Consider the following 13,183-nt stretch of genomic DNA (forward strand, 5'->3'; position numbering starts at 1 on the left):
AACTGAGGTCAAACAAGTTGACATTCTGTTTCCTTATTTTAGCTCTCATACTACAAACAAATGTTCTCTTCAGTCTATTCAGTGCTATAATATTTGCACTTTTTTTCCCCTCTTGGTGATTTCACTGCTAAAATGACCCGCAAACATAGTGCTGAAGTTCTGACAAGTGTTTTTTTTTTTTTTTTTAAGATTTATTTATTTATTTATACAAGAACTGGGGTACAGGTCAGAGGTGCAGGAGGGTGAGAGAATTCACCAGAGAGAGTGGGGAAGACACTGCTGAGGGGAGCAGCGGGCGAGGCAGGAGAGGTCTGCCACACCATGTGGTTTTCTCCCTGGCTGGCTGGGAATTGAACCCGCACTGTAGAGGCTGCAGACAGCTTCACAGCGCAGGTCTCAACCCGCTGTGCCACCAGGGAGGCCCATTCTATCAAGTGTTCTTGAGCTAAATAGCTGTAAAGTGTCTTAAAGCATAAATATGTGTGTTCAGGCATGAGATCTATTGCTGTTGACCATCAAATAAATGTTAATGAATCAATAATATAGCACTCCAGAAAGTGCAAAAATAATATTTAAAATATGTGATGAAGCTATGGGAAAAGAGCGGAAAGCAGCTGAGTTTGTGGATTAGTGGGCTGACAACTAATAAAAAGAAACAGCATATTATTCTGAGATTGAATGCCAAAAGTATTTATGGTCAAGTTCCTCTAGCTCAAGAAAATGTAAACCATCCTCAAACTTTTATTATGAAGAAATACCACATGTAATTAGTTATAAGAAATATATACCAAATAAGGTGTCTTTAAATAGAAGCATACATAAAAACAAATTTGTATTGATCAGTTGACAAAAATATTTTGACTAAAGGCACATCGTAACTTAACCCTATATTTCCTCTGTTCTTGTATACATAAATAAATACATTTTTAAAAAATGTATTTTAAAAAAAGAACTGGGGTGTAGGGTAGAGTTGTGGGGGATGAGAGGATTCACCAGAGACAGAGTGGGGAACAGAACAGGTGGATCTACTGAAATACACTGCTCAGGGGAGCAGTGGGAGAGACAGGAGAGGTCTGCTGCATCAGATGGGATCCAACTCTTGCCACAGTGGATGATGATAATTTGATAGTGCTGACACTTTAACCACTGCTCGACCAAGGAGGCCCTAGAGCTACAGTTTCTATGGGAAACTAATTTTATGCCTAAGAAACAGATATTTGTGCAAAATGGATATAAGGAAGGGATAAGTTAAGGGTAGTAAGGAACAGAATATGTCTAGATAGGAGTTTTGCTAGCCACATTATCATCTTTAATCTTAGCATTATAGTTTGAGCCCTACCTGCATTACCAGCGTTTTCTTGACCTTCAGTTTCGTTGCTACTGGAACACTTTTTATTACAGAAAGCTTAGAATGCCATCAAAACTACCCTTTCCAAATTATTTTTTGTCCAATTTTTAAATTTCTATAACTTCATTTGTCTTCACAGTGTCCTACAGAAATGGATAAAAATATGTGATTTTTATTTTACACAGATACTGAAAACAGGAAAAGTTAACCATCGCATTTAACTTGAAGACCTGAATTCTTACTTTCTGATTTCTGGCACCCTACCTTACTAACATCATCTACCAGTAATTCTTAACCTTGTCAGTGTGTTAGAATGACTTACAGGGTCTTTTGAAATACTGATCATAACATCTGGTCTTCTTGAATTCTCATTTCATTGTCTGAGCCTCATCTTAAGCCTGTGCACCATTTTTTAAAGCCTCCATTTGATGTCTGGGGCAACAAGAATTAAAACCCACTGACCTACACTTGCCAGCCCTCTAGTCTTGTTTTTATCCCTGGACTTCAGCTGTACACATGTAGCCATAACCCATTAATATTTTACATGGAAATCATAATATCTCTTTATTACCTAATATTAGTAAGTTTTCATCCAAGACCCAGTGTCCTAAGATAAAAACATAAATTGCTCCACACCAACAAGTATAACAAATCTCAATTGGTTAGATGGAAAGTGTGTTCAAAGACTTTAAACTACAGAATCCTATCTGAACATTATTATGTTTTTACTAAATAGACTATAATGATCTTTCCATTACCAGATTGTAAAAAGAAATAAGATGTCTATAAAATCACTGAGACATTGTTTTTGAGAATAGCTTCCTCAGTTTGGTTGCTTAGCAACCTCATTTTCTTGCAGAGCCTCTTTAAGCAGAAAAGTAGAATTTGAATGTTTTGGGATTTTTTTTTTGGTGCTTTTTTTTTTTTTTTTTTTTTTTTTTTTTTCAATTTCACCTCAGCCTTCAGTTATCACTGAGACAACTTTGTATTTGGATTGGTTTGTGTTGTTATGTGTGCTATGAAGATTTAGCATAACCTCATACAAGTCATGTGCCATGTCACTTTCAGCAAACCATATACTGATCAGAAAGACTAATTTTACAACTAACCATGGGATTTTTCTGGTTTTTGTATGAAGAGAAAATTTCATCCTTTCAGAGTTTTCAAAAGTAGCGATCTAGGTTAGAGAATATCTCTAAAATGTTCTCATTTTGGTGGCTTTTTACTCCTACTTTGTCTTTCATTTTCCATTTTTATCTTGAAACTCAAAAGGAGACTATACCTTTGTCTTTGATGTGTAATCTCAAAGGGCTAAACGTGCAGCGAGCAAAACTTGAGAAGACTATAACCTTTACTTTTCAGGACTGTCTAAAAACTGCTTCACAGAATCTTTATAAAATAATGAAAAAGAAAAGCTACTTTTAAGTCTTTTCCCTTTTTCCTCCCCAGTCTGATCTTTGCTTATTTTTGTATCCTAATATTCCTCTAATGTCCTCTTTGTTCTACTTCTGGAACCTGTCTTGGATCCATTTCTTCTAAATTTCTAGTTTTTCATTTTCAGTTCTTTGGCTGCCTCAGCCATCCTTTGAAATATTTTTTGGAAGTAAAGCCTTAATCTGAGCCATTTCTTTTTTTTTTTTTTAAGATTTATTTTATTTATGTATATAAGAGTTAGGGTAAGTCACTGTGGGGGAGGGAGAGAAGGTGAGAGGATTCACCAGAGACAGAGTAGGTAGCAGAACAGGCAGATTGACTGAATTACACTGCTGAGGGGAGCAACAGGGTAGACAGGAAAGGTCTGCTGCACCATATGGGTTAGCTGACATGGCCGGGGATCAAACTCAGGCTGCAGTGGCTGCCCATAGCTTCATAGTGCTGTGCATAACCCCTTGCACCACCAGGGAGGCCCTGAACCATATCTTTTGGTCAAGTCTCACTTCTATTGATATTAAAAAGCAAGTTAATATCTAAGAAAACTTTTAGTTGTAAAGCATTGTCTTTTCAAAACATTCATTTTATCTTCTCTGTATATAATAGCCGTTTGCTGTTTTTTGTAGTAATATATCAGCAGAACTCATGAGTAAATAAAGTTTTATTGACAGAAACAATCTGGTGGGAAAGGAGAATGGTGCTATAGCTATTTCTTTTTTTGTGAAGTCAAGAGAAACAAGGAATAATAGTAATATTTTAGACTAAAATATTGTTTAGATAATTACCTTTAAAGAATACAGGGAATAAAAAGAGATATGTTAACAAAAGAATGGGAAAGAGGTGATACTTCATACAAAAAGCTCTTCACTTTATACACAAGCAATTTGATTTTAGATATGGCTATTCCTCAGTCTCTCAGTGAGTTTCTATTGTTGAAAAATACCCAAATATTTCTCCTACATCTCTATTTTATCTATCAAAACAGTCTTCCCTCTCTTTAGCTTGTTATGGTGTTGTAGTTATGCCTATGATATATAGTCATTGTAGAAAGTTTGAAAATATAAAGTATTTCCAAACATAAAAATGTAAAAATGCAAATCAGCTACAATCTCATCAGACAGCAATTGTTTAAATATTAGTGTGCTTCAGTCAAGTCATTTTTCAGAGCACATATAATATGTGAACTTCCTTAGGAATCATGTTTTAAACATTGTATTTTCTTTGTTTTTAAATTGCATAAATTCTAGTTTAAAAATGAAACTATATAAAAGCACATGAAGTAAATTTTTAAAAGTTTGGGGGCCTCCCTGGTGGCACAGGGGTTAAAGTCTCAGTGCTGTCAAGCTATCACCAGCCACTGCACATGAGTTCGATCCCCAGCTAGGGAGCTAACCCACATGGCTCAGCGGACCCCTCCTGTCTTGCCCACTGCTCCCCTCAGTGGTGTATTTCAGTAGATCTGCCTGTTCTCCTCCCGACTCTGTCTCTGATGAATATCTCACCCCCTGCACCTCTGACCTACACCCCAGTTCTTGTATGCACAAATAAATAAAAATAAATCTTTTTTAAAAATAAAAGTCTGCCTTACCATTGCCCTTTCTGCAAAGTAATTATTCTTCATCAAAATAATCACTGCTTATAGTTTGGGGGTCTTTCTAACACTGAAATAGCAGTAGGTGAAAGCCTTGTGGTTCTGAAAGAAAAGTTAGTATTTTGTTTTTTGAGATAGAATAGGAATTTTTTTTGTCACTGAATTTTTTTTTTTGCATGTGTGAAATTATTTATGAATGCTTTATTCTGCAACTTCTGCACTGAACATTATGCCTGAATATATTTCTACTGAGTATCTGAATTTTTCTTTTTAGGTTGGAATAGAGAAAAGTCAGTTTGAATAAGTGATCTGGCTGAGAAATTTATAATTTAGAATCTTAATAATGGGGCTTCCCTGGTGGCGCAAGGGGTTAAGACGCAACCTATGAAGCTGTCCATAGCCACTGCAGCATGAGTTCAATCCCCCGGCTGGCCAGAGAGCAACCCATGTGGCACAGCAGACCTCTCCTGACTCGCCCACTGCTCCCCTCAGCAGTGTATTTCCAATCAGTCTGCCTGTTCTGTTCCCCGCTCTGTCTCTGGTAAATTCTCTCTCTCTCTCTCTCTCTCTCTCTCTCTCTCTCTCTCTATCACACACACACACACACACACACACACACACACACACACACACACGCCCCCCTCTGGCCTCTACTCCAGCTCTTGTGTGCATAAATAAATAAATCTTTACAAAAAATTAGAATCTTAGTAACAAGCAATTGAGGCTTATTAAGTATGAGATTAATGTAATCCAGTTTACATTTTAACAAAGTAGTCATTAGAAGTTTTTGAGATTGATTGGTCAGAGACCACAGGCAGAAGAATATCATAAGAAAGAAGTGGCAGGGGGCTCAGATGCAGCACTATGAAGCTATCTGCAGCCACTGCAGCTCAAGTTCAATCCCCAGGCAGGGAGCTAACCCACATGGTACAGCAGACCTCTCCTGTCTCTTCTGCTGCTCCCCTCAGCAGTGTATTTCAATGGATCTGCCTGTTCTGCTCCCCATTATCTCTAGTGGATCCTCTCACCCCCTGAACCTCTGGCTTACACCCCAGCTCTTGTATGCACAAAAAATAAATAATTCTATAGAAAAAAAGAATGAAGTGGCAAGATCCTCAACTGTAGTGATATCACTAGGAAAGGGATAAATCTGGGAGGCACTTGCAACTAAGAAGTGAATATTGGGTTATACTATAAATGAGGATTAAAGAGAAATTTGAGATATCTTAATGGGAAATGTCCCACTAGCAACAGTAGAGTTGTTTAGGGTTGGAGATTAGTGTGATTGTAATTTGGATTCATCTGCTTCAAAATACTTCTCAAAATACTTCTACCAGATCTGGAGTCAACAAACACTTTTGTAACAGACCAAACAGGAAATATTTTAGGATTTATAGGCCAAGATATAAAATTGTGAATATATTATGTTAACTATATATACAACAAGAAAGAAAACAAAATTCCAAAAATATTGAAAAAATTCAAAATATTTTTATCAACTGAGCACAGTTCTTGTGTTTTGTTTTTTTATTTTGTTTGTTTTTTTTAAATGCATGTCTGCTAATGAGAATGAATTCATTGAGTGCAGGGTAATACTTCATTTATTTGGAGTTCAAAATTAGTGTTCTCTCCCATCAGATTATACAAGTATTTAAATATAATAAACTGTTCTTAGATTTCAGGTCATTCAAAGGCAGGCAGTGTGCTTATTTGGCCCAGTGGTCGTATTTTGCCATCTCCTGTACTAGATGGTTACTAAGTGCAAAAGGGATATGGAAACCAACATATAAAGGAGATTTTAAAGATTTAACAGTCAAATGTTACTGGGGAAATGTAGACTACTAAAGAAGAGGAAAAATTGGATATTACGAGAAGAGGTCATTTTTAACTTTATAGATGGAATATAATAAATTAAAATGCTCTAAGGAGGAAATAATAATTTTATATATAGTTCATGAAGTCTTATAGTAAAAGGTAAAGATTATTTAATTTAAAAAATTTTTTCGTAAGATACAAGAGAATTTCATGAAGGAGTAATTTAGATAACAAAATATATTGCTTAAAAAGAGAGAAGTAATTCTCTTCATCTTTTCTGCTGACTTTTATATTGTTTGTTAGATTTTTACTGCTTTCTTTTTCAAATTTTAGGCTTATCTAAACTGTTTCTGAAATTCCACAGTGATTTTCTTCACAGCCCAAGATTGTTAAAGTCTTGCCATTTTATTGGATTTTTCTCCAGGCTATATGCAACCCGGATCAACAAGCAATCCTCTGAGATAGGCCAAATTTAGAATGTAGAAGAGGTTTGTGTTTTTTTGTGTTAGAAGTGCCCCTCTGGCATATCCTGTGTATTTTGTTTTGTGAACAACTTCTGTGACTTGGGACTGTGCTGATTTCTGTATCTTTATTTTGTCTTAGGGACAATATGAAGCATGTTGAGGAGAGAAACTTAAAAACCTACATCCTCCTGACTTCTGTTTTCATCTAAGATACAGTAATAGGGACTGGATTTATTTTCCTATCTTAACTTAAAAATCAGAAAAAAAAATACATCAAACAGCAGTTTTCATTAGACAACGGTAGACAGTAAACCCTGAGAGAGCAAAGTGAGTCATGTGATTGCTCCAACTGGATGCCATAGAGGGTTTCCCGGCCAAAGTCAGGGGGTGTGAACCCAAGGGGAGCCTCTCTGTGTATTAAAGAGATGAAATTAGGAAGCCAAAATGGGCAAAATATTGAAAAGAGAGCTATAACGACAAAGCTCTAGAGAGCTACTAAGGAACCTTTTTATAAAAAAAAAAAGATTTATTTATACAAGAATTGGGGTACAGGCCAGAGGTGCAGGAGAGTGAGAGGATTCACCAGAGACAGAGTGGGGACCAGAACAGGCAGAGGGATAGAAAACACTGCTGAGGGGAGCAGCAGGCGAAGCAGGAGAGGTATGCTGCACCATGTGGGTATCTCCCTGGCCAGCCAGAAGTCAAACCCACGCTGCAGAGGCTGCGGACAGCTTCACAGTGCTGTGCTCAACCCACTGCGCCACCGGGGAGGCCCTACTGAAGAACCTTTTTGAGTTTTAGTTGGTTGCTGATTGTTACCAGTATATGTAGAAACTACTCAAGACCAGGAAAAGATCACTCAGAGAACAGGAAAGGCAATCCCTGGAGCTCACGTAAGGACAGGAATGTATTGCTGTCAGCCAGAGCACCAAAGCCTCATCAATGTATGAGACATTGAATAGAAGAATTGAAAGTGTACTGTCTCATTAGGGGGGCAAGGGAATTAGCCCTGAATTAAAGCTGTTCTGGTTCTCCATAAATAAAGCAACACCCAATGGGATTAAATTTTTTCCAGGTAACTGATGCCTAGGACAGAACTCAAAAATGTTGTTTTTAAATACAAATATCCAATACTCAAAAGGTTAAATTTGCACTTCCTGGCATCCAATAAAAAATTGCCAAATATGGGGGCTCCCCAGTGGCGCAGCGGTTGAGCACTGGGCTGCAAAGCTGCCTGTAGCCTTTGTAACTCTGGTTTGACCCCCGGCCGGCTGGCGAGGGTCCCACATGGTGGCTGGCAAGGGTCCCACATGGCGCACAGACATCTCCTGCCGCACCCGCTGCTCCCTTCAGCAGTGTACTTCGTCAGTCTGTCTCTTCTGCTCCCTGCTCTGGCTCTGGTGAATTCTCTCACCCTCCCATGCTTCTAACTGTACCCAGTGCTTGTATAAATAAAATAAATAAATCTTAAAAAAAAAAAACTTCTTATTTAAAAAAAAATGCCAAATATGGGCCTCCCTGATGGCACAAGGGGTTAAGACACAACCTATGAAGCTATCCTGCAGCCATTGCATCATCACCAGTTTGATCCCCGGCCAGCCAGAGAGCTACCCACATGGCGCAGCAGACCTCTCCTGTCTCCCCCGCTGCTCCCCTCAGCAGTGTATTTTGTCAGTCTGCCTGTTCTGTTCCCTGCTCTGTCTCTGGTGAATCCTCTTACCCCCTGCATCTCTGGCCTGTGCCCCACTTCTTGTATGCATAAATAAATAAATCTTAAAAAAAAACAGCCAAATATGCAATGAGTAAGACAATAAGAAAAATCTATCCATTAAAACTGACGATGAAACAATGCCAATTTAAAATTCAAAGAGAGGGGGAAAGAAAAAAAAAATGAGAAAAGCATTTGTGCACTTCAGGGGGCCTAATACATGTAATTGCCATCCTCAAAAATGAGGGGTAAAGGGCCTCCCTGGTGGCATAAGGGGTTGAGCACCGCACTATGAAGCAATCCACACAGCAATCTGGAGCTTCTGTAGCACGAGTTCGATCCCCAGCCAGCCAGGGAGCAACCCACATGGCACAGCAGACCTCTCCTGGCTTGCCTGCTGTTCCCCTCAGCAGTGTATTTCAGTCTGCCCGTTCTGTTCCTCGCTCTGTCTCTGGTGAATCCTCTCACCCCCTGCAACCCTGGCCTGTGCCCTCGCTCTTATATGCATAAATAAATAAATCTTAAAAAATGAGGGAAAAAGAAAACAAATACTTGAATAAACTGATGACTGAAATTTTTCAAAATTGGATGTACATCCAGAAAGCTCAGCAAATTCCAAACTAAACAAACCTGAAAGTTACAAAGAGAACATTGTAAATGTAGTCAGAGAAAAAAAGACACATTACATATAGACAATGAAAAATCACACCAGACTTCATATTCATCAATGGCGTATTCCTTGGCAGTACACTAAGCAATATTGATACACAAAATGACATGGATTAATCTTAAAATTATCCTGAGTGAAGAAAAGCCAGACAAAAATATGTATACTGTATAATTCCATTTATATAAAATTCTAGAAAATGCAACCTAATACTAGTGACAAAGCAAATGAGTATTAACCCTGGGTAGAATGGTAGTGATTTCAGGGGAAATGGCAGGGAAACTATGATTGGGAGGCAAGGTAGACGTGATTACAAAAGGAATGGGGCAACTTTGGGGGCTGGTGGTATACCTCTATGTCAAAATACCAAATTATACATTTTATGTAGCTTATTTTTCATTATTTATTGAGTTAGCTAAGTAATGCTGTGAAAAGAATCTTGATCTTTCCTAAAAATTTTATTTAAAGTGAAGAGAAAGCTGTAAAACAAATCTTTAAAAACAAAAGTATTTTTAAGGAAAAATATACCACAGGACATTTAGCAAAGATTGATTTTTAAACCTATTGAAGAGATGAAATTTTAATTTTAAAATACTTGAGGAAAAGTAAATGTCTAAAAATAATTCCAGCAAAATAGAAATTAAAGCTCTGTGCAGTAAATAAAACCCTGGGAAAAACTGAACATTTCTCTTGGTATTAAACATGTGTATACCCTGTGGTAATTTCCCAAAAGTCACACATGCATACATTTCATAACTTTATATATATATACACACACACACACATTTTATATATGTGTAAAACTATAAATAGCCTATGAAAAGGGACTGAAAACTTAAGATTTTAAATGTATCAGAGGTTTAATTTCAACTGACAGTCTCAATCTACCATCAGAAATCTTCAGTCATGTCATCTGGTTATAGTAATCTTCTGCTGTATGAAGCTGTCCACATCCTCTGCAGTGCGAATTCAATCCCAGCTGGCCGGGGATATATCCACGTGGCACAGCAGACCTCTCCTGACTCACCTGCTGCTCCCCTCAGCAGTGTATTTCAGTCAGTCTGCCTGTTCTGTTCCCCTCTCTGTCTGTGGTGAATACTCTCACCCTTCCGCACATCTGGCCTGTACTTGGTTCTTGTATGCATGAATAAATAAATCTTAAAAAAAAAATTTTTTAAGATGGATTTTAGTGGTGTTTCAAAATTACACAATGTAAAATAATTTCTTTGTAAATATTACTTTAATGGTTCTATTATTCAATTTTATGACTATGTTATAATTTATTTAGCACACTATAGAACATTTAGGTCATACCTTTTTTTTTTTTCACTTTACTGAGCCATCTTATGAACAGTATTTCTTCCTTGGCATAGAGCTCTTAGAGGTAAATTAATAAGTCAATGAATATTACTGTTTTAAGTCCTTGGAACATTTTGACAGAAACTCCCGTTAATCTGTAATCCCAATGGGAACTGACCCATTTTCATTGTATTCATGTTTTAAAAATAGTGGCATATTTTGACTCTGTAGTTACTAACAAATTGGTAGACTTTTGCATTTGACGTATTTGTACTTAGAATTATATCCATGTTTCATAAGACATGGATTAATCACATTTGTTGTAGAGAAAAGTCTAGATAATATTTTAACACTCATAAAGTAAAAAGTGGAATTTGAACTCAAACCCAAGTTGCGTTCGACATCCTTTATCATGGGTCAAGTATTAAATGCCATAAGCGATTAAAATAGATAGCAATGAAAACCACATGAATTTACAACAATATCTAGTGAGTATATTTCACTACCAGGCATTAATTTCCACTCATACTTTGTGGTATACTTAGGGGTTAAGTCTCAGTGCTATCACAGCACTGAGTTCAATCGCCAGCCAGGGAGCTAGCCCACATATGGTGCAGCGACCTCTCCTGTCTTGCCCACTGCTCCTCTTAGCAGTGTATTTCAGTAAATCTACCTGTTCTACTCCCCACTCTGTCTCTGGTGAATCCTCTCAACCCCCCTTTCCCTGCACCCATCTCCTACACCCTGTTCCTCTTTGCAAAAATAAATATATTATTATTAAGAAATAATAATATATAATGTATCTAATTTTTTTTCATTGTGACTTTGATTCTGAAACAATAAGAATAAGAAAATAAGTGACAGGAGGAATTGAAAATTTCTACCTGTGAATTATGTAACCTTGTAGGAATAACATGAACATTATAGAAAATCCATTAGAAACTTGTCTGTCTCATCATGTAATATGTCAGTCTTCACGTATCCTGTCGTGGCATTTTGCACCAATTTAACTGACTGTATCATACTCTGAGAAGTGGTAGCTCCTACAAAATTATGGCAGAACGCTTGGTATATGTGGGAAGATTGATTTTTGTTGAGAATGACCTTAATTGAGTTCATGACATTAGTGTTTTATTTTCCTGTTCAAGGTTAAAATAAGAACTTCTTCAGGAATTAGCTGTGGTGTTTTACTTTAAAAAGTCCCCTTCTATTTCTATCCTGCCTTTCAAAGGAGAAACTTTTGATATGACAACAAAACTTTCTTTCTAGTGTATTATATAAATAATTGTATTTTAAAGTAAGAGTGCTATTTAAAAGGTAACTCTAGGGCCTTGAGTTCGATCCCCTACCAGGTTGCTGACCCACATGGTACAGCAGACCTCTCCTGTCTCACACCCTGCTCCCCTTAGCAGTGTATTTCAGTCAGTCCACCTGTCCTGCTCCCCGCTCTATCTCTGGGGAATCCTCTTGCCCCCTGCACCTCTGGCCTACACCCCAGCTCTTGTATGCATAAATAAATAAATCTTTAAAAAAAAATAAAAGCTAACTCTATAGTTTTTTCCACTGTGTTGTAATTCTTTCAGAAGGCAAATTAAATAATACTAGAAAGCTGTTTTAAACAACACAGAACTCATAAATAGAATAAATTGGAAAATGGGAAGTAGTGGAATTGGGAGTTGTTTTTGGCTGGTTTAAAAAACAAAGTGTTACTGCCATAAACATGAAGTGATTTTTATGCAATAAAGTATTTATAATATAGAGGAAAGAGTTAGATTTGATTTTTACTGCTATTTGAAAACTTCCAATTAATTTGTAGAACTTACATATTCAGAGAATCTTTATAATCATTCCATCTCATTGTACTATGTTTTCATGTTGTTTTGACTTTTTCCCCCATAGCTCATCAGTAGGTTACTTGCAACATCCAGGACCAGAACAAGTACAGTTTCCTCGAACTACTTCACCATGCAGTTCCCAACAGCTCCAAAGCCACCAGTGTACAGGTATGGGTAGATAATTTTAAAAAGGTAATGAAAAATAAGTTTCTGAGGCATTTTTAGAAGAAGGTTTTTAGCTTGTTGTGTGCTGGGATGCTTATGGTGCTATACAAAATCATGGCGTTAGCATGTTCACCTTTGTTTCTTCATTTTCTGCTGCTATTGCTAACATACTACTCTTTCTCCTCCTCAGGTTGTCCTTCCTTTCCTGCCTCATACATATGAATATTCTCTGGGATCCTTTCTTAAACATTCTCTCATTATTCTTCAAGCTCTTCCTTGGTTATCTAGCTACCTTCTAGGCTTCAACTACTGTTCTTTGCCAGCGCCTCCCAAATCTTAATTTTTGCTAAATCAAGACCATATAGCCATTTGCCTACTATATATCCCTGTTATGTATCAAGGACACATTAGCCTTCTTATTTGTCCCTCTTCTACATCCCTTATTTCACCTAATGGATAGGAACCAAAATATATAGAAAGTAAAAAGTTACAAATTTTCTGTGTTTCCCTTTGAGGTTCATACCATTGTCATTTTCACAAATCTAATAGCTTCTTTCCCTCCCCACTGCTGCTACTTTTGGTCACTTCTTTTTACATTTTATTGCAGTAATTTTTTAAGTGTTTTACTTCATATTTCTTCCATATCCAACTTTCCTCTTCCCCATCACACAAAAAAATCCTGAAATTTCAAAATTTATTATAATGAAACAAATTCATCTAACCTAGCAAACAAGCCTCTTGTTTCTATTATTTATACTTCTGTGTTCAAGTCATAGAACTTTGTTTACAGAGTACACTATGCTTTTTCATGCCAGAGATTTGTCCTTGTGCTTCCTAATGCCTACCCACTATCCTGTGTG

At 37.1% G+C, this 13,183-nt stretch overlaps 1 protein-coding gene across 5 annotated transcripts in view; it reads left to right on the forward strand.

The window, feature by feature from the left end:
* The window catches only part of R3HDM1 (R3H domain containing 1), a 102,823-nt gene that overhangs the window by 79,140 nt on the left and 10,500 nt on the right, over nt 1-13,183 (forward strand). For all 5 annotated transcript variants that reach the window (XM_037523279.1, XM_037523280.1, XM_037523275.1 and 2 more), the window contains one exon: nt 12,223-12,326. In XM_037523279.1, coding sequence (XP_037379176.1) covers nt 12,223-12,326 — 104 coding nt within the window. The remainder of the gene's footprint in view (nt 1-12,222; nt 12,327-13,183) is intronic.

This window comes from Talpa occidentalis, unplaced genomic scaffold (genome assembly GCF_014898055.3).
Source record: "Talpa occidentalis isolate TD23 unplaced genomic scaffold, MPIMG_talOcc4v2.1 talOcc4.3, whole genome shotgun sequence".
NCBI lineage: Eukaryota > Metazoa > Chordata > Mammalia > Eulipotyphla > Talpidae > Talpa > Talpa occidentalis.